We start from the raw sequence: 21,827 nt of genomic DNA on the forward strand, positions 1-21,827 counted from the left end.
TGTAAAATATATCACTAGCCACTTAAACGATGCTACCTAATATAATGTTTACATACCCTACATTATTCATCTCATATGTATACGTATATACTGTACTCTATATCATCTACTGCATCCTTATGTAATACATGTATCACTAGCCACTTTAACTATGCCACTTTGTTTACATACTCATCTCATATGTATATACTGCACTCAATACCATCTACTGTATCTTGCCTATGCTGCTCTGTACCATCATTCATTCATATATCTTTATGTACATATTCTTTATCCCCTTACACTTGTGTCTATAAGGTAGTAGTTTTGGAATTGTTAGCTAGATTACTTGTTGGTTATTACTGCATTGTCGGAACTAGAAGCACAAGCATTTCGCTACACTCGCACTAACATCTGCTAACCATGTGTATGTGACAAATAAAATTTGATTTGATTTGATCCTCTTCCTCCAGTTGGCGGCCGCCGACACGGTCGTCCTGCTCACCGCTCCTCCCAACCTGCTCGATCGTCCTGCTCACCGCTCCTTTCTTCATTCGCCAGTTCTTCACGGGCGAAGTCTGGGAGTTGGGAGAGGGCGTGTGTAAGCTCCTGCACTACATCTGCAGCATCTTTCATGTACCTCAGCCTCCTGTTGGTCACCCTGATGGGCGTCGATCGACACCTGCGTGGGGATTGGACCTTCATGTCCAAGCGCGTCCGCCCACCAGAATATTCCTTCATCTTGTATTTTTATTGATTTTAGGACAGCACATGTTCTCATGTTGTGTTCTCAGTTGTCCATAAAATATGTTGCAGATTATTGTTTATTCTATATCCACAAGTATTCTAAACAGATATGGATATATCTTCAACACAGTATAATCAATCAGTCAAACATTGTTCTTAATGCAATTAATTGTAACAGACAAGAACTGCAATTTAACTAGATACAATATGTAATTACATTCATTGAAGATACTCTTACTAAAACGTAAGTGGGCTGGGAATCCTGAAGATGCAAGACACTTTAATAATGAACTAAATCAAATCCAATTGTTTCTTGTCTCATCCATTCTACCCGGTGTTTCATTATTCCCTAGAGACGGTCGCTGCGTTCCTGGTCCCCTTTGGCATCATGGCAATCTGCTCACACCTTAGTGTCCGGCCACACCTGCTGGCACCACCAGGAAGACCAACCGCATCCTTGCCCTGATAGTGGTGACCTTTGCCCTATTTTGGGCTAAATACCACCATGTCACTGTGTTGCACATGAGCAATGGTTACTATGCCATAATTACCCAGAGCTAATACCACACTGTATGAGCGTGAGACTGAAAAAAAATCACATTTATATAAAAATCAACTGTATTTTTTTATTGTCATTATTCAAAGTGAAAATGAAATGTATGATTTCCTTGTTTCAAGTGGGGACCGGTCTCTCCGGCACAGCTGCTGGAGGTTGACAGCCTCCAACATGGACACGCCCAGCAGGAGACCAGCATGATGGGAGGGGGAGAGAGAAAGAGGAGAACGAAGGAGTTGAGGAGCAGGATGAAGAGGTAAAAGAGAGGAGAACGGTTCCAGGAGAAAGAGAGGGGGAGGAGGGGGAGGAGAAAGAGGTAAAAGAATGGCCTGAAGGTAAAGAAATGACTGGACAGACTGTGAAGGACCTGCATGCTATTGCCTGCCAGCCAGTCATGACTCTTCTGTGAGTTGTCTTCTTCTCCCTTTAAGCGTTTCCTAATCAATGGATGGCAGCCAAATCTAATCTGAGAAAATTGTGTTTTATTTTCTTGATCTGGCCCAACATGGCAACATGTCTTAATGCTTTTGAGAAAATATATGAAGCAAAAAGAAGTAGGGAAATATTACAGTGCTCTGTTTACTGTACTTACAGCAGTACACCACACACACACACACACACACACACACACACACACACACGCACGCACGCACGCACGCACGCACGCACGCACGCACACACACACACACACACACACACACACACACACACACACACACACACACACACACACACACACACACACACACACACACACACACACACACACACACACACACACACACACACACACACACACACACACACACACACACACACACACACACACACACACACACACACACACACACACACCACACACACACACACACACACACACACACACACACACACACACACACACATATAGAAAGAGAGGCAGTCAGACAGACAAGACATCCCGGTAAGATCACTTATAAAATTCACCCCCCTCACCTGCTGAGCTTGAAGCAGCACCTCTAACAACAGAGATATGGTTCAGTCAGTAAGTCAGTCATTAGGAAACACTTAAATCTAGTGGCCGTCGAGCGAACTGCAGGAAACCAGTCTTTGTTTTCCCATCAAAATAGGTTCTGCCACCATAGCGTCCAACTACCAGCCCAGAGGGTCACTATTTGACATTTTTCACAGGTTTCACACAGATGGGGCTCACAACATTGGCGCTGGTCGTGGATTCTAGCTCTCCTTCCTTTTCTTTCAGCCCCTCTGCATCCCTGTCTCTCTCTCGACTGTTCTGGCTGTTCTGTCGGTTCTTCCTGGTCCCAGAGTCCAGCGCAGTGCCTTCGAACAGACGGGCCATGAAGGCAAAGCCTTCCCGCCGGATATAGGACTTGCCGGCGAAGGTGTAGAGGACCGGGTTGGCACAGCTGCTGATGAATGCCAGGGCTGATGTGACCGCACGGCAGGACTGCCAGATAGGGTCCAGTCTGGAGGAAGAGTAGATATGAAAACAGCAAAAAAAATGGTTGTTCATTGTTTTTGATTAAAATGTAGTTAGGGATTTGATAACAATACACTACAAATGATACCTGTGACGAGGTGAGGATCTTACGAAACAGTAATTTAGGAAAAACTTTTCAGAAAGCCTACCTTGCTTTTATAGCTGAATCTTGAGGAGAAAGTGCTGCGGCAACCTGTAAGGACATATTTCATCTATGAGAAGAGATTTCATCACAGCAGACAGCCCAGTTACAGCGGGACCTACTGTTTCAGCCCCGTTTAGGAGTGTGAGGCCCTGGCTATAGCTCAGACATGCACACACACAAAACACCCCACACACGCACGCACACACTACCTGCACAATGTTGATGACATGGTAGGGCAACCAGAAGATTCCGAAGGTGACCACGATGGTTAGGATGAGTTTCTCACTGTGGATCCTCCTCCTGAACCTGGTCAAATCAAATCACACTGTTTTTTCCCCGAATTCCAAATGGTGGAAAATCAATCATGACAGACCTTAATGGTCCTTGATGCAAATGTACCGGATTTCAGGACTCTAGATCACACAGGGTGAGGCCTTTAAAACCTTTGCTTTCTCAATCACTAGTTATAGTGTTACCATGTGGCCAATTGGCATGGCATTGCATGCTAGTGTTTGGCTCTTGGTCCTTTACTATCATGCAATGTATTCCCCTCCTGGGCCTTACCATCAAACAGGATTTTCTTTTAAATTCTCCAACTTTTTCACAAATTACTCTAAATAATAATGAATGCCAACAAATACAATAGGATTTCACCCAACTTCACTGGCTTGTAAAAAGTGAGAAAATAAAAACAATACATCTAGACAAATATGAAATGAAGGCAGAAATAAAATGAAGATAGTAAAACAGCAGTGGACCTGGTTTGTCTGATCCTCCGCAGGATGCAGATGTAGCTGCCTACAATCAAGCCGTAAGGAACTACAAATCCCAGCACCGTCTCCAACGTGTACTGGAGCACCACCTGCGCTGAGAGAATGGGACGTGTACTGTATCAGCATAGAGATCACCTTGATCGGTTAGCGTTAGTGACACTATATACAGTCAGGTCCATGAGTATTTGGACAGTGACACAACTTGCATCATTTTGGCTCTGTACGCCACCACCATGGATTTGAAAGGAAACAATCAAGATGTGCTTTAAGTGTAAGTGGGGCTCAAAAGTGGACAAACCAACAAAATCATAAATTAAATAGTGAGATTTAATACGTGGTTGCAAATCCTTTGCTGTCAATGACTTCCTGAATTATGGAACCCCTAGACATCACCAGGTGCTGGGTTTCTTTCCTGGTGATGCTCTGCCAAGACTTAGCTGCAGCTGTCTTCAGTTCCTGCTTGTTCTTGGGGCGTTTTGTCTTCAGCAAGTGAAGTGCATGCTCAATTATATTCAGGTCAGGTGATTGACTTGGCCATTGCAGAACATTGCACTATTTTTGCATTGAAAAACTATTGGGTTGCTTTCGCAGTATGCTTCGGGTCATTGTCCATCTGCACTGTGAAGCGCCGTCCAATGAGTTTTGAAGCATTTGGCTGAATCTGAACTCTGGTACAAGTTGATATTTGTCTCATCTGTCCATAGGATGTTGTTTCAGAACTGTATAGGCTTTTTTTGTGTTTTTTTTGGCAAACTCTAATATGGTTTTCATGTATTTGAGGTTTACCAATGGTTTACATCTTGTGGTTAGCCCTCTGTGTTTACTCTGGTGAAGACTTCTCTTCATCGTTGACATTGACACAGATACCCCTGCCTCCTGGAGGGTGTTAATGATCTGGCCAACTGTTGTGAAGGGGTTTTTCTTCACCAGGGAAAGAATTCTTCTGTCATCCACCACAGTTGTTTTATGTTCCACACCTAATGTTTCTGATATCTCTCTGATGGGTTTGTTTCGATTTTTCAACCTAATGATGGCTTGCTTCACTGGCAGTGACAGTTCTTTTGACTTCCTATTGAGGGTTAACAGCAACAGATTCCAAATTCAAGTGCAGCACTTGAATTTGCTGAGCAGCTGAGCAGCGAATTGTCCAATTACTTTTGTTCTCTTAAAAAGGGTCAGACCACATATAAAAAGTGTTGTAATTCCTACACCATTCACCCAGTCTGGATGTGAATACTCTCCAATTAAAGCTGAATGTCTGACCTTCCCTCTCCTATTCATAGTTTAACTTCAACTCCAATATGCTGTGGTAGACAGCTAAAATAATAAGTATTTATGGGCCTGACTGTATACAAAATCGAGGTACTGTAAACTCCATACCTTGCAATGTTTTTATGGATGATCTGACTACATATAAGAATGTGAATAAACAGGTAACTATGGTGATAGAAAGCTCTCATGTAAAGTCCTTACTTTTTTGTTCCCTCACCTGAAATACATTCACGGTTTGATTGGTTGCTCTTTCTCCCTCCCCTGTCAGCAAAGTAAGGAATGAATTCAGTTGGTAAATAAGGAAGTAAGTGTCACTCACTTGACTCTGCTGCTTGTGAAATGACTCACACACCATACGGCTCCTCCCGTTGGGGTACGTGGCCGTCAGTTTGTGCCTGAACAGCAACGCGGGGATGGATGAGACCAGCACCAGGATCCACAGTACCAGCACCCCCCGCAGTACTGCCTTCCGGCCAGCGAGGGCAGCAACACGCCGCGGCCACACCACGGCCACCAGCCTGTGCAGGCTCATCAGCATGATCAGTTGGATGGAGGCGTACATGTTGGCCAGGCACAGGTAGAAGAGTATCTGATCCAGACAAGAAGAGAGTGGCTTTTTCTTGTCATTTCAAAAGGATAAGGATTCAATGACAATGTAATCACTGCATGTCAAGTGTCAGTGGTGTTTTCAAACATCTGGGAAGAAAAGGACATCATTGGAACATTTACATATTGGTTGCATTCCAGGCCGACAAAATTGCAGTCATTGCGTTGCATCAACCAATGGTTGCATGCTATGTCATCAACTGCGCAGTCGGGCATCAGATTGCTATTTCATATGATGTGGTAAGCAGATATGTTAAACACCTATACAGGCGTTGTGAGATCTGGCAGATGTCTACAGTGTAGTCAGCCTGGAATGCGGCAATCAACAAAAAGAAGAGCCTCCACCTTGCACATGATATCGCCAAAAATCCATGTCTTCTTCACAAGGTACACGATGAAGAACGGCGTGAGCGCCATGAGCGAGCCATCGGCCACTGCCAGATTGAGGATGAGGAGGGTGGTGACAGAGCGACGGCGGGCGCGTGCCAGGATACTCCAGATGATGAAGAGATTGCCGGGGACGCCAAGGAGAAACACCAGACCCAGGATGAGTGCCCCTACGGTTGTGGAGGTGGTATTACCCACAATGCTTTGGTTCGCCGCGAAAACAGACATGGTGGTGTTAAGGACGTGGTTGGAGGCTGAAAGGAACAGGGAGGGGGGCGTAGTGGAGGAGAACGGAGAAAGGGACAAGGGGGGTTTTGTGAGGGATGGAGGGATGATTTGGGGGATGGTTTGGTTGTGGGCCATGGCAATGATCTGCAAGGGACAGAAAGGTTAAAGGTTCAATGAAAACACTGAGGTAGAGGTGTCACTAACTTGTATCAGCAGCAATGTTGAATAGTTTGTGGTTGTATAGGATACAGACCTGGGTTCCAATACTTTATCTGTGCTTGATTGAGCATGCCTGGCTTAATAACCCAATGGAACAGTCTTAAAACTGCAAATCCCACCCATCTGACACTCCAGGCATGGTAGACCAAACACTCAAAGTATTTGAAAGATTTCAAATCATGTTTGAAGGCAGGTCTGATAGAGTATGAAACAAGCTTAGGTGTATGAGAGGCTGTGAGCGTAGGACTTTAAGTGGTAAAGATACAGAGGACGTGTTTGCATTGAAGAGGATGCAGTCCCATAATCCATTCAGACACTGTGGGGGTTCAAATTGCAAGTCGAACATGTATAGCTTAGGCCAGGGTTTCCCAAGCCCCCACCCATGGGTGCACGTTTTGTTTTTTACCCTAGCGCTACACAGCTGATTCAAATAATCAAAGCCTGATGAAGAGTTGGTCATGTGAATCAGCTGTGTAGCGCTAGGGTAAACAACAAAACCTGCACCAAGGGTGTGCTCCAGGACCGACTTTGGGAAACTCTTGCCTAAAATACACGTTTGACTTGCAATTAAGCCACTGGAGTGCAGGCAGCGACTGACTGGATTTATCACACTCACTCTCAAACATATTTAATACACCTAATGGACAGTAATGCTAGTGTGCGTCTACACAAGACAGACGAGAGAAGATAATGTAGACAGAGGAGAGGATAATGTAGACAGAAAAGAGAAGCTAATATAGAGGGGAGAATATCCTGTAGACAGAGGAGAGAAGATAAAATAGAGGACAGAAGATAATATAGAGGAGAGAAGATAGTATAGAGGAGAGAATATCTTGTAGACAGAGGAGAGAAGATAATATAGAGGAGAGAATAACTTGTAGACAGAGGAGAGAAGATAATATAGAGGAGAGAATATCTTGTAGACAGAGGAGAGAAGATAATATAGAGGAGAGAATATCTTGTAGACAGAGGAGAGAAGATAATATAGAGGAGAGAAAATCCTGTAGACAGAGGAGAGAGTATAATGTATACAGAAGAGGAAGCTAATATAGATGAGAGAAGCTAATATAGATGAGAGAAGATCATGTAGAAGAGAGAAGATAATTTAGACAGATGAGAGAAGATCATGTAGCGAGAGGAGAGAAGCTATTATAGAGGAGAGAAGATCATGTAGATTTATAAACAGAGAAGACAAGAGGAGATCAGTGAGACACAGTCAGGGCGTGAGAGAGCGAATACCTTCAGGACAAATTCAAAAATCCTGGGATTAATATGGGTTTAGATGTGGTATTAACAGATAGCTGTGAGTGATCCGCTAATGGAGAATACATTCCCCTGTTGGGTAGCAACTGGGTGGTGCATGTGTGTACGAGAATGTGTGCGTGCCTGTGTGTGTATGTATGTGTGTACGAGCATGTGTGCGTGCGTGTGTGTGTGTATGTATGTGTGTGCGTGTATGTGCGTGTGTGTGCGTGCGTGTGTGTTTGTGTGTGTATCTGTGTGTGTATGTGCATGCGTGTGTGTGTGTGAGTGTGTGTACACACACTCCTTCTACTCTACATTACTTGTGTGTACGTGTGTGTGTGTGAGTGTATGCACACACACTCCTTCTACTCTACATTACTTGTGTGTACGTGTGTGTGTGTGTGTGTGAGTGAGTGTATGCACACACACTCCTTCTACTCTACATTACTTGTGTGTACGTGTGTGTGTGTGAGTGAGTGTATGCACACACACTCCTTCTACTCTACATTACTTGTGTGTATGTGTGTGTGTGTGAGTGTATGCACACACACTCCTTCTACTCTACATTACTTGTGTGTACGTGTGTGTGTGTGAGTGTATGCACACACACTCCTTCTACTCTACATTACTTGACTTCAAATTCTGCAAAAGCTTTTATTCGGATGTCTACATCTTTTAGGTTCCTGAATAAACTTCAACGCAGCAGACATAAATGCCTCGAAACCTGTGTGTTATTTCTTCCTAAAGTCTGTGTTTTTATTTTGACTGAGGCTGAAACACTGGGAGGAGTCCATGTGTAGGTGTGTTGAGGAATTGTAACAGGTTTCTAATTCCAAGCCAGCATGACCAGACTTGACTGGTAAAATAAACACTAAGTCTTGTAGCTACAATGTTTGTTTGAGAAATCATTCTACCTCCCTCCGAGGACTGTTTCAAATCACTGTCTGCCTTCAAAATGGCACCCTATTGTAGTGCACTACTTTTAGCCCTATTGGGAATAAGATGCTATTTCAGACAATCCTATATCTTAGTGTTTGGTGTGGAGAAGCCCATGGTGTGAGAATATGTTTAATATTTAACATGACAATCTAATCTATCCTGTGTTTCCCTTGCATATATGGTATTGTATAGGCTTCTCTTATACCATGCACTCACGCCTGTAATAATAATGAACTCACATGCGTCCACATCACAGGAGGTTGGTGGCACCTTAATTGGGGAGGATGGGCTCATGCTAATGGCTGTAGCTAAATAGGTGGAACGGTATCAAACACATCACACATATGGAAACCACACGTTTGATCCCATTCCATTCATTCCATTCCAGCCATTACAATGAGCCAGTCCTCCTATACAGTATGTCCTCACACCAGCCTCCCCTGGTGCACATGGACACACACACACTGTATACTATACATGGGCTATATGCAAATATTACAGTACATTGCACATCTAAGTAAATCTTAATGTTCTTGTTTTATCAAGTAATAACTTGACAGAAATTCAACGCACGTCGAAAATATTTCAATGATTGTTGAAATATAGTCGCAGAGCGACTTACAGGAGCAATTAGGGTTAAGTACCTTTCTCAAAGGCATATTGACAGATTTATCACCTCGTCAGCTCGGGATTCAAACAAGCAACCTTTTATTTACTGGCCCAACACTGGAACCACTAGGCTACTCAGTAAAAGAACAATCCTTATAATCTAGTACTCAGAGGTGCACACACACATCCCAAATGAACCTCTTTGCACCCTCACAGTAGTTCTTATTGTAATTCTGCTGTCATTCTGAGTGATTATGAGAGTGTACTATGGTGTGGGAGTCAATTCATTCATTTCTACAATGTCATTTATGCATTAAATATCAAACATGGCTTAGAAGTGCACAGCTGGCTAGGCTCTGTAACAGGTAGTGAGGGAATAGATCTGTAGAGTATTAGACAGTTCAGGGAGACTTCTGTGCATTGTACTGTTCTGTGCATTGGAGCAACGAACCGCCCTTGCTGTCTCTGCCTGGCTGGTTCCCCTCTTTCCACTGGGATTCTCTGCCTCTAACCCTATTACAGGGGCTGAGTCACTGGCTTGCTGGGGCTCTCTCATGCCGTCCCTGGAGGGGGTGCGTCACCTGAGTGTGTTGATTCACTGTTGTGGTCATCCTGTCTGGGTTGGCGCCCCCCCCCTTGGGTTGTGCCGTGGCGGAGATCTTTGTGGGCTATACTCAGCCTTGTCTCAGGATGGTAAGTTGGTGGTTGAAGATATCCCTCTAGTGGTGTGGGGGCTGTGCTTTGGCAAAGTGGGTGGGGTTATATCCTTCCTGTTTGGCCCTGTCCGGGGGTGTCCTCGGATGGGGCCACAGTGTCTCCTGACCCCTCCTGTCTCAGCCTCCAGTATTTATGCTGCAGTAGTTTATGTGTCGGGGGGCTGGGGTCAGTTTGTTATATCTGGAGTACTTCTCCTGTCCTATTCGGTGTCCGGTGTGAATCTAAGTGTGCGTTCTCTAATTCTCTCCTTCTCTCTTTCTTTCTCTCTCTCGGAGGACCTGAGCCCTAGGACCATGCCCCAGGACTACCTGACATGATGACTTCTTGCTGTCCCCAGTCCACCTGGCCATGCTGCTGTTCCAGTTTCAACTGACCTGAGCCCTAGGACCATGCCCCAGGACTACCTGACATGATGACTCCTTGCTGTCCCCAGTCCACCTGGCCATGCTGCTGCTCCAGTTTCAACTTCCACCTGACTGTGCTGCTGCTCCAGTTTCAACTGTTCTACCTTATTATTATTCGACCATGCTGGTCATTTATGAACATTTGAACATCTTGGCCATGTTCTGTTATAATCTCCACCCGGCACAGCCAGAAGAGGACTGGCCACCCCACATAGCCTGGTTCCTCTCTAGGTTTCTTCCTAGGTATTGGCCTTTCTAGGGAGTTTTTCCTAGCCACCAGGTGTAGAAGCACCTACACCTGCATTGCTTGCTGTTTGGGGTTTTAGGCTGGGTTTCTGTACAGCACTTTGAGATATTAGCTGATGTACGAAGGGCTATATAAATAAATTTGATTTGATTTGATACTGTAGACCCATGGAGTTAGCTAGAGGACTAATCATGTACATTGTACTATAGTCCCATGGAGTTAGCTAGAGGACTAATCATGTACATTGTACTATAGTCCCATGGAGTTAGCTAGAGGACTAATCATGTGCATTGTACTATAGTCCCATGGAGTTAGCTAGAGGACTAATCATGTGCATTGTACTGTAGTCCCATGGAGTTAGCTAGAGGACTAATCCTGTGCATTGTACTGTAGTCCCATGGAGTTAGCTAGAGGACTAATCCTGTCCATTGTACTGTAGTCCCATAGAGTTATCTAGAGGACTCTTCCTGTGCATTGTACTGTAGTCCCATAGAGTTATCTAGAGGACTCATCCTGTGCATTGTACTGTAGTCCCATAGAGTTAGCTAGAGGACTAATCATGTGCATTGTACTGTAGAACTAAGAGTTAGCTAGAGGACTAATCATGTGCATTGTACTGTAGAACTAAGAGTTAGGTAGTGTACCTGTTTTTGCATGTCACAGTCACCATGATAACCAGTCACAGTCACCATGATAACTCTATTTGTAGAGTGCTTATCTGTCCTCTTTCACACATGTACACGACAGTATTATACACCTTGTGAATTGGAAGTGTGTTGTTTTGTGTATACCAACTCTCCCTGAGAGAAACCTTTTAGAGAGTGGGGTCACGGCTAAATGGACACTGTGTGTAGAGAACGCTGTATCATTTTCCCCACCATTGAGAGCAACAGCTGACACACTCAAACGGGCCAGACTCACAGAGAGAAACAAGCTAGGACTGCTCTTGGGCACAACAGTAGAAAAGCTCCTACGCACACTAGCATATTATACATACCTTAGAGAGAAAGGGAGAGGGAGAGAAGAGAAAGCGAGGAGCGAGGATATGACTCTGATTCATAGAATTGCTATTGGGCTCATTATCACATATGATGTTCCATTGAGAACAGCTGGTCGCACCCACCGAACAGTTAAATAACAACAGTACTACTTTCTGCAAACAATTATCATGTTTGATGTGGTGTCAAGTACAGACCAGGGTGTGTGTGTATCACATGTCTGAGTAGGAGTGTAGATCTAGGATCAGTTCCCTGTCTGTCCATGTATTTGTATTTATTATGATCTGAAAGGCAAACTGATCCCAAATCAGCACTTTGAGAGGCTTAATAGGATACATACTGCCCCAGGACTATCAAACCATCTCTATATATTTTGTTATCTGAGGACATGCTGATAGCTCCTGCTAGAGTTTACTTTAGATTACAGTACTTTACTGTACTTCATTTTACTGTCTATTTTCATTGACTGACCGGACCACAATCAGGAGGGAGGTTCGGGACAGAAGAGAGGGAAGACTGAAAAGAAACTCACCAAATAGTCCTAATCCTGGGGTAGAGAAAGAGATGGAGAATAGGCAGGGACAGACTTCCTTTATTTCATTTCTTCTAGTCTTGATGGTGTATATATTCTTCCTACTTTTCTCAGTACTCCTCTTTCACTCCACGTGTTCTCTCCTCTCAATCCCTCTTTCTCTCTATCCCTCTTCCTCTCTATCTCTCTCTCTCTTTCTCTCTAACTCTGTATTTTCACTGATCTGTCATGCTTGCAGTAGCACGCTGTAGCAGAGTAAAGGGAAGGGGGTGTGTCGTGTTCCCTCATCTTTCAACATCTCCCTCCACACCTTATCATACGTGAGGTAATGTATCTTGTAATGTAGTGTTAATGTGGAATGACACCTCCTGGCCATAGAGATAAGGGTGACACACACACACACACACACACACACACACACACACACACACACACACACACACACACACACACACACACACACACACACAAACACACACACACACACACACACACACACACACACACACACAGACACTCACACACAGTAAAAACAGGTGAATCAGACACTTGCCCCTCCCACATCTGGCTCTTTCACAATCTATCATCACATCCTGCTTTGCAGAGAGAGAACTTCTTGATTAACTGACAAACATTCCAGGAGTAATTATATAATGCTAAAGCCAATCATAGTGAGTTGTATCTACAATTAATAACAATTGATTACTATAACAATTGATTGAGAGTGTAAGAGAGAGAGAGAGGTACAACCAGAGATTTAAACCCTGTTGTAACCTTTATTATTGACCCCTCGAACAGCATCATAAGTACCTTGATCTACTCCAGACAGTTGATTATAAACACCATACAACTGCAGATATTTGAAAGGAAATTGAAGAAAGTAGCTGAGTTAGTGGTGTCGTGTCTTTACTATCATTAACTGAAGACTTTTCAGATATTTTATCTGATTAATTAGTCTTCGAATTAATGAATTATTTACTTTACCTCACAATAGTCTCATTCCAAAGGTCATAAATTGTTGGTTATCTGCACGAACCCAGTCTTCACTATGAGTCATCCATACATCAATTGTCTTAAATCATTTATTTATTACTAACTAAGTAATTCACAGAAATGCATAAACAAACAAACAAACAAGGTAAATGTGGTTACATGAAATGCGAATGTGCCCTAGTGGGCTGAACCGGCATGGCGGCTTGTTAGACAAAAGGGGAAGTGTGGGTCAACTAAGAAGTCACTACAGAGTGATAATTATAACAATTGAAATGCTAATCCCTTGCACATGAACACACACTCATTCGGGAACAATTGCAATCAATATATACAGTGGGGCAAAAAAGTTTTTAGTCAGCCACCAGTTGTGCAAGTTCTCCCACTTAAAAAGATGAGAGAGGCCTGTAATTTTCATCATAGGTACACTTCAACTATGACAGACAAAATTAGAAAAAAAAATCCAGAAAATCACATTGAAGGATTTTTTATTATTTAATTTGCAAATTATTGTGGAAAATAAGTATTTGGTCAATAACAAAAGTTTATCTCAATACTTTGTTATATACCCTTTGTTGGCAATGACAGAGGTCAAATGTCATATCGTCATAGCGTTATAGCGTTATAGAATGGATGTTTCGGCGGTTGTCGTTCTTCGCATTCAATGATACCGAATTCCTAGCTGCAGACTAGTAATTAATATCAAAGACTTGTTCTTATTCTGTCGGTATCGATAGTCTAAGAGTTTAACCACATGGTATGGTTAAAAGATTCAGCAATGGTCTACAACCTTTGTCTCCCCTAATGGAGAAAGACATGGTCCGCAACCTTTAGCCATCTCGTAATTGAGGTAAGCTCGATCTGCTGATCTCAAACCCGAGTGGGGGTTTTATTCGGAATGGCAGAAAAGGGCTGTCCCAGGATGTCTGACCCTAACTGGGCTCAGGGCGGGTCCTCTGATTTAGTTCAAATCAAAAGGGAATTGTATTTTTCTTCATTAAACAGTCCAAAATCATATTACACAATTATACAAACAGTATCATACTCACTCATTCATCATATACAACAATTTGATGTAAACCTCATATCTGAGGCTATTATATAAACAGCGTTATGGTAATGTGGCCACAGTCTCCCAAGAGCTTCCCCAAGTTGTGACAAACGGACCAGTTCGTAGCTGGATTCTTCACCGATCTTTTATACCTTCTCTGGAACATGACATTTGTTCGTGCCTCAAGTTTTGTGAGGTGGAAGGAATTCCTTTGTCCTCTATGAAAATTTACTCTGCCTCTTATACTGTGTGTCCATGAGGAGATCCTCAGGAATTTCCGACGTCTCTCTGACCACAGCAACCTAGTTGAAGGAGGCAAGTCATGACAGTGGGTATTAAATCAATAGATTAGCGGTGGTGTTTATTGTTTGGTGAACAAACTTGCCCAATCAAATCTATCCAATGATCAGTCAGGGGCAAATCTTAACTTCCACCTAATTAGAATTTCCATTCCCATTGACATCAACGAGTGACTAATTGAAAATTCGACCTAAGTGGAGTTTAGTATTACCACATGTAACACACCATTTAACATTATTACCAGATACCCATATTGATTCATCAACATATATACATAATGATTAGTAATGATTGTTGATTAATATTCATATTCACTATTTGACATGAAATATATTGTGCCTGAATGGACAAGATTATAACAGTAAAGTAAATAAATATCTCATGATCAAATCAGAAAAGAGCATTATAAAGTTTCACTCTTGTGTGGTGACCTCTACCACAGTTTACACAGCTCTGAAGTATCATGACTGTGCTGATAACAAACCCCAAACTCCTTATAGAGGGGCTGAGTGAATGTTGTCTGAACTCTATGGAGGAGGGTCATTATGTCTGAAACTCTAGTTGATTGTGAACGCTAAATATTTAAACAATTAGTTTGATCAAAGTCATTTTAATTCCTTCAATCTCTAAAGATCAGCAGTGAAGGAATTCAATCGCTAAAGATCAAACTTTTCAGAAAAATAATCAAACATTTCAGAAAGAAATGTACGTGCTGAAGCATCAGTCTAGCTTGTGTTCCTCTACCACTGTTTATACAGCGATACAGTACCAGTGGGGTAAAACCCAGGATAGAGGGGCTGAGTGAACATGGTCTGGACTGCAGAGGAGGGTCATTGTGTCAGAAGAGATGTTGGACCTGCAGCCCAAAAATCTGAGGGGGAACAAAGTACATGAGGAGGCTTGAGGGAGTTCTGGAGGGAGGTGGAGAATTTAGCATGTTTCAAACACCTGAATCTTCTTTTTTCTGCAATCGACACAGATCCTACCCTCTCACATATACTATGTTAGCCCAGGGTTATGGAGAGAACAATTAGTTTTTGTCTGCCCTGAATGCTTATTCATTGGCCTTTGCTCCCGCCTTTAACAAAACATTAGGGGAAAACCCTGCTCATCCGCTAGTGAGATGTTAGACCAGGGCAGGCAGGGTACAGACTTACCCTCTAGTGAGATGTTAGACCAGGGCAGGCAGGGTACAGACTTACCCTCTAGTGAGATGTTAGACCAGGGCAGGCATTCAACATCTCCCTCGACTTGTTACCTGAGATAATGTCGCTTTGTAATGTAGTGTTAATGTGTAATGACACCTCCTGGTCATAGAGATAAGGGTGAAACACACACAGACACACAGACACACAAGAAAAACAGGTGAATCAGACCATTGCCTCACCCACATCTGGCTGTTTCACAATCAATCATCACATCCTGCTTCATAGAGAGAGAGAGAGAGAGAGAGAGAGAGAGAGAGAGAGAGAGAGAGAGAGAGAGAGACAGAGAGAGAGAGAGAGAGACAGAGAGAGAGAGAGAGAGAGAGAGAGAGAGAGACAGTGACAGAGATAGAGACAGAGACATAAACAGAACTTACCATGAGTAATTCAATGATGTTATAACTAATCAGTGGGTTCTACATATAATAATCCATTGTTATTAATTCTAACAATCGCTTCAGAGAGTAAGAGAGAGAGAGAGAGAAAGAGACAATAAAAGACGTAAACCCTGTTATAACCTTTATTATTCACCCCTCAAACAGCATCATCAGTACCTTGATCTACTCTACATAGTTGATCATAAACACCATACATCTCCAAATAATTATTTTTATTTGTGGTCCTATTTTCCTTTCTCAAACAATAACAACCATACATAAACCATAGACAGATTTCAACAAACGTCAATGACATTACACCTGCTCAGACCCACATGCTGCTAACACAACCATGCACAGTTCATTCTCACAACAACACTCCCCCACATCCTTCATCCTCTGGAACTTTCTAGTGTACGTAGCACTCTATATGGCCTCAAATCGCACTATATCGCACTATTCACACACTCGATCAACTTCAAATCCAAGATGGCAGCATGTCAAGTCGTTTGTCTGTGACTAGTACATTTTAACCTACTAATAACCTATTTATTTATGGTTGCGTAACTTCGTTGTTGTGTAGTGCAAACTATTTTGTTTTGGCTGGTGTAAAGATCACGGGTCCTCCTCAACTCGGCACTTCATTACTTGACGTTTACCAAAGTAACCCTATCTCTGGCTATCTCTGGCTATCTCTGGCTGGCCTGAGTTCCTCCTTCGTCAGCGGAGTGTCTCGTCCAAGCTGCTCCTTTTTTCTCTTCGCTTGCTGTCAGTGGCAGCTCAACAATCCCCAACCCGTTCTCTCTATCGACCTCAACACCCAATCTACTCACGTGCAAACACTCACATTCACACTCATACATACACACTGTCTCTCTCTCCCCTTACCTTCGTTGGCCTCAAATTTTTTTGGGGGGGTTTTGTCAGATAAAATTACAGTTTTCGTGCTTTTGCTTTGTGCACTGACTTTACTGAACTCTGGAGAAAACGAACATTGCCGCTGGGTGAATACATTTGACAATGTGCTCTCCCGTCCATTGGACATTTTGTCTGCAGGAACTCGCTCTTTTTCACTCGGTCCACTCGTCCAAGTGCCGATGTATTTGTGGCATGATGTGAACAGTACGAATTTGTGTCACTACCAAAGTCTAAGGGTTTTAAATTACTGTTTTGTATTGTCTGGAAACTCACTTGTAGAATTCGTGTGGATTAGGTCTCTTAAAAAAAAGAGGCCGTGCAAGGTTATTAAACAGAGGTGACTAGTTATTCCTCTTTTGTTGATATCAGGTAACGTGCAACCTAACCCTGGCCCAGATATGCAATGTCTCCAAACCCCCTCTGATTTTAAATCAAGATCTGGTTTTGGATTTTCATTTAAATGTACGCAGCCTGTTATATGTCAAATCTAAATGAAATGTAAGTGTGGCGAAGTCTTAAACTATTTGTAAACAGTTGGAATTTCTTGCTTCGAATATTGAGGTTTCAAAGGGCCTCTCTATAACTGTGATTGGCTGTTATAGACACTCCTCTGCTCTCTATAACTGTGATTGGCTGTTATAGACCCCCCTCTGCTCTCGGTGATGCATTTTCTTTTTTGACGCACCTTATGTCTAAACTTCTTTACAGTGAAATTACCTTGATTGGTGATCTCAACTGGTGGTGGTTAAAGCCAGTGTCTGATGATTTAAACATGTTTTGTAATTCTATGAATCTTACCCAGTTGATTAACTCACCCACTCGCCCAAATCTTAAATGATTTAAATCTTAAATGAATCCCTGATTGATTTGAATTTGACAAATGTTCCACATAAATATTCTGCGGTTGGTGTTTTTTGTAATGATTTAAGTGACCATTGTGCTGTTGTTGCTGTTAGAAATACTAAGGTTCCTATGACAAACCCATGTTTTGTTCGTAAGAGAAATTTGAAGTGTTTTAATGAGCAGGCTTTCTTTCATGATTTGTTTTATTTTGACTGGAGCAGATTGAGCTTATCCCTGATGTGGAAACTGCCTGGAAATTCTTTCATGATGGTTTTTCCCAAATAGTAAACAAACATGCCCCATTCCGCAGGTTCAGGGTTAAAGGGCGGGATAATCCATGGTTTTCTTCTGAGCAGTCTTGTATTATTCACAACGGTAATCTAGCCTGGGCTAATACAAGGAAAACATGTTCTGATGCTGACTGGCTTATTTTTAGGCAGTTACGAAACAAGTGTTCTTTTCTTCTCAGGAAGGCCAAGTCTGAATATGTTATGTCTGTTACCACTGATAACCTGAATGACCCTAGAAAGTATTAAGTCGATGTCTGGTAACAGTAATGTTAATGAATTACCGTCATGTGTTTTGAAGGACTCTGTTGCTGTATATGACAAAACTGAAATGCTGAATTGTTTCAATGAGCACTTTGTATCATCTGGTAGGCTGTTTGATTCAGTGTCCTCTGTCTCTGTACAACCCTGTGTGGATGAACCAGTGAAATCTGGTCAAACTTTTAGCTTTTTGCAATTCTCAGTGCAGGTGGTACATACAAGCCCTGAAATCCTTTTTTTATATGATATCACTGAAGCCATTGACAAAAATAGCACTGTGTCTCACTTTATATTGATCTCTGTAAGGCTTTTGATACAGTTGATCATGCTATACTAAGGCAGAGATTGTCGAGCGTAGGTCTTTCAGAGCATGCAGTTGCATGGTTTGCTAACTATCTGTCTGATAGAACTCAGTGTACTCAATTTGATGGGCTTATGTCTGTTAAATTGTCTGTCTTGAATGGTGTGCCCCAAGGCTCTGTACTTGGTCCTCTCTTATTCACTATTTATATAAATGACTTAGACAAAAATGTCCAAAATGCACAACTTCATTTTTATGCTGATGATACTGTTATTTACTGTTGTGCCTTGTCTCTTACAAAAGCTTTCCAGAACATGCAAACTGCTTTTTATACTGTTCAACATACCTTGTGTCAATTGAAGCTTATCCTCAATACTGACAAAACTAAACTAATGGTGTTTTCTAATGCAAGAAATAGACCTCTGAACCTTTCACCTATTACTACCTGTCAGGGCAAGGAGATTGAGGTTGTAACCTCATATAAATATATATTTTCAATTTTAATTGAAAAAATAAAAAAATTAAATTAAATTTTCAATTGCATATTCAACTACTTACAAAACAATTGAAGCTGAAATTGGGATTTTGTTTTAGGAATAAGGCCTGTTTTTCTTTTGAAGCCAGAAGGAGGCTAGTGTCAGCTACATTTATGCCTTTACTAGACTATGGGGATATTTTATATATGAATGCTTCCACTCAGTGTTTGAGATCAATTGACACTCTTTACCATGGCACTTTGAGATTTATTTTAAACTGCAAAACCCTTACGCACCACTGCACTTTGTATACCAGGGTTGGCTGGCCTTCTCTAGTCACTCGTAGGCTCAGTCACTGGTATACTTACTAATTTACAAAGCCATTTGGGGTTTACTACCTTTTTATTTGTGCATTTTTATAGTTCAGAAATGTGGTGGGTACTCTCTTCATTCGCTGGACTTTATCCTGCTAACTGTTCCAAATGTCCAAACTGAATTTGGTAAAAGGACTTTTATGTACTCTGCGCCATCATCTTGGAACACCTTACAAAATACTTTCAAACTGGAAGAACTTGTCCCGATTGGTGTTTTTAAATCACTGATGAAGGATTTTGAGGCTGATTCCCTGACCTGTCAATGTTTTTAATTTGCTGTTTTATACTCTTGTGAATTCAATGGTTTTTACTAGATTACTTGTAGTTTTTCATGTTGTCTGTCTGTAATTTTTTTGTAATGACTTGGTGCTGCCCATCTTGGCCAGGGCGCTCTTGAAAAAGATATTTTAATCTCAATGAACCTTTCCTTGTTAAATAAAGGTTAAATAAATTTAAAACATAAAAAAAATCTATTTTTCTCCATAGCCCACACCTTTTCAATATTTAAATAATACTACATTTGATTCATCCACAGTGGTAATGATGGAGGATCATTTTATTTCAAGTTTTTAGGCAGACCTTTTTTCAAAATCATTGACAAGAAAAGTATGGTCCACCCCATTGGGTGTCTCATCACACCCTCATATGTTGTCTTGAAATCTGCAGATAGACGGATTTAAAAGTAAATGTATATTTTTTTTAACCAGGTAGGCTAGTTGAAAACAAGTTCTCATTTACAACTGCGACCTGGCTAAGATAAAGCAAAGCAGTGTGACACAGACAACAACACAGAGTTACACATGGAGTAAACAATAAACAAGCCAATGACACAGTAGAAAAAATAAAGTCTATATATAGTGTGTGCAAAAGGCATGAGGAGGTAGGCAATAAATAGGCCATAGGAGCGAATAATTAAATTTAGCAGATTAACACTGGAGTGATAAATGAGCAGATGATGATGTGCAAGTAGAGATACTGGTGTGCAAAAGAGCAGAAAAGTAAATAAAATAAAAACAGTATGGGGATGAGGTAGGTAGATTGGGTGGGCTATTTACAGATGGACTATGTACAGCTGCAGCAATCGGTTAGCTGCTCAGATAGTTGATGTTTAAAGTTGTTGAGGGAAATAAAAGTCTCCAACTTCAGCAATTTTTGCAATTCGTTCCAGTCACTGGCAGCAGAGAACTGGAAGGAACGGCGGCCAAAGGAGGTGTTGGCTTTGGGGATAATCAGTGAGATATTCCTGCTGGAACGTGTGCTACGGGTCGGTGTTGTTACCGTGACCAGTGAACTGAGATAAGGCGGAGCTTTACCTAGCATGGACTTATAGATGACCTGGAGCCAGTGGGTCTAAAACCTCTGACAGCCAACTTTCTAACTCCGCACATAACTTTTGGACTTGAAAGTACTCCCAGAAGACGTGAATTATGTTACACTTAAAACATGATTATGCATCGTGCTGTAGAATTAGTGAATGTTGTGTCTTTTATTATAAATTCTTTACTTTCCTTTATTCTGCATACATTTTTGTTAACTGTAATTTCGTTAGTTATGTTCCAACTTTCCCTTCATCTAGTGCCAATATCAGTTCTTTTTGTCAGTTGGATAGGCTCTCTGCAAGGTTTTATATCTTACCTACTATATGAACATCCTGATACAAAAAGGATTCCCCAAAGACAGCTTTGCATTTTTTATGTATTTGAAATGATCTACATTGATTGGTCAGTCCATAATTGCTTTTAATTCTGTCATGGAAATACGTGCATTTCCTATTATCAAGTCATTTACAAGTCATGTGGACCAACGTGTCGGTGAATTCTGAAAAGCTTCCAACGATTGATCCATAGGTTTGTGTTTTAGGGAGTGATATTAATTCATGTAGAATATGTTTCATTATATTCCATGTTGTTATAGTGTTCTTAACGATGAATGAAAAAGGAAACCACACACTGCTCTTGATAGTATCACTGATCTTTAATAAGCTTACGTATCGGCATCATGGCCTTCGTGAGAGCTTTTGTGAAAAAAATCTCTGACGAAGGCCATGAGGCCGATACTTAAGCTTATTAAAGATCAGTGATACTATCAAGAGCAGTGTGCGGTTTCCTTTTTCATTCATCTTGTTCAACTGTTACCAGGAAAAAAAAGATTGCTCAGATGTGCAAGTGCCTTTTGAATTTTGAATTAGTGTTCTTAACTATGAAATGATGCATGTTCTCAGCTTTACTTTTTGAAAATAGGCACCTGAAAAGATTCTGGGGATGAGCATCTTCAATATGTACCCATTGTTCCTCTTTAGTGCATTGAACAAATGACTATATCGAGAATAATAAGCTAAACTTTGGGAGCCATGCCACTCTG

At 41.7% G+C, this 21,827-nt stretch overlaps 1 protein-coding gene across 2 annotated transcripts; it reads right to left on the reverse strand.

Annotated features, from left to right (window-relative positions):
• Window positions 1-1,629: 1,629 nt before the first annotated feature.
• On the reverse strand, window positions 1,630-12,386 carry LOC109906820 (leukotriene B4 receptor 2). Of its 2 annotated transcripts, XM_020504665.2 has the most exons (7): window positions 12,084-12,386; window positions 5,904-6,317; window positions 5,272-5,541; window positions 3,666-3,769; window positions 3,117-3,213; window positions 2,912-2,955; window positions 1,630-2,748 (listed from the first exon to the last, which is right to left on the reverse strand). In XM_020504665.2, the coding sequence occupies exons 2-7, from the start codon at window positions 6,306-6,308 to the stop codon at window positions 2,433-2,435; spliced, it is 1,236 nt and encodes a 411-aa protein (XP_020360254.1). In that variant the 5' UTR covers window positions 6,309-6,317; window positions 12,084-12,386; the 3' UTR covers window positions 1,630-2,432. The 2 variants fall into 2 exon arrangements, with proteins under 2 accessions (XP_020360254.1, XP_031647709.1); XM_031791849.1 differs by lacking the exon at window positions 12,084-12,386 and having other exon boundaries at window positions 5,904-6,790.
• Between the last annotated feature and the right edge of the window lie 9,441 nt (window positions 12,387-21,827).

This window comes from Oncorhynchus kisutch, linkage group LG16 (genome assembly GCF_002021735.2).
Source record: "Oncorhynchus kisutch isolate 150728-3 linkage group LG16, Okis_V2, whole genome shotgun sequence".
Taxonomy (NCBI): domain Eukaryota; kingdom Metazoa; phylum Chordata; class Actinopteri; order Salmoniformes; family Salmonidae; genus Oncorhynchus; species Oncorhynchus kisutch.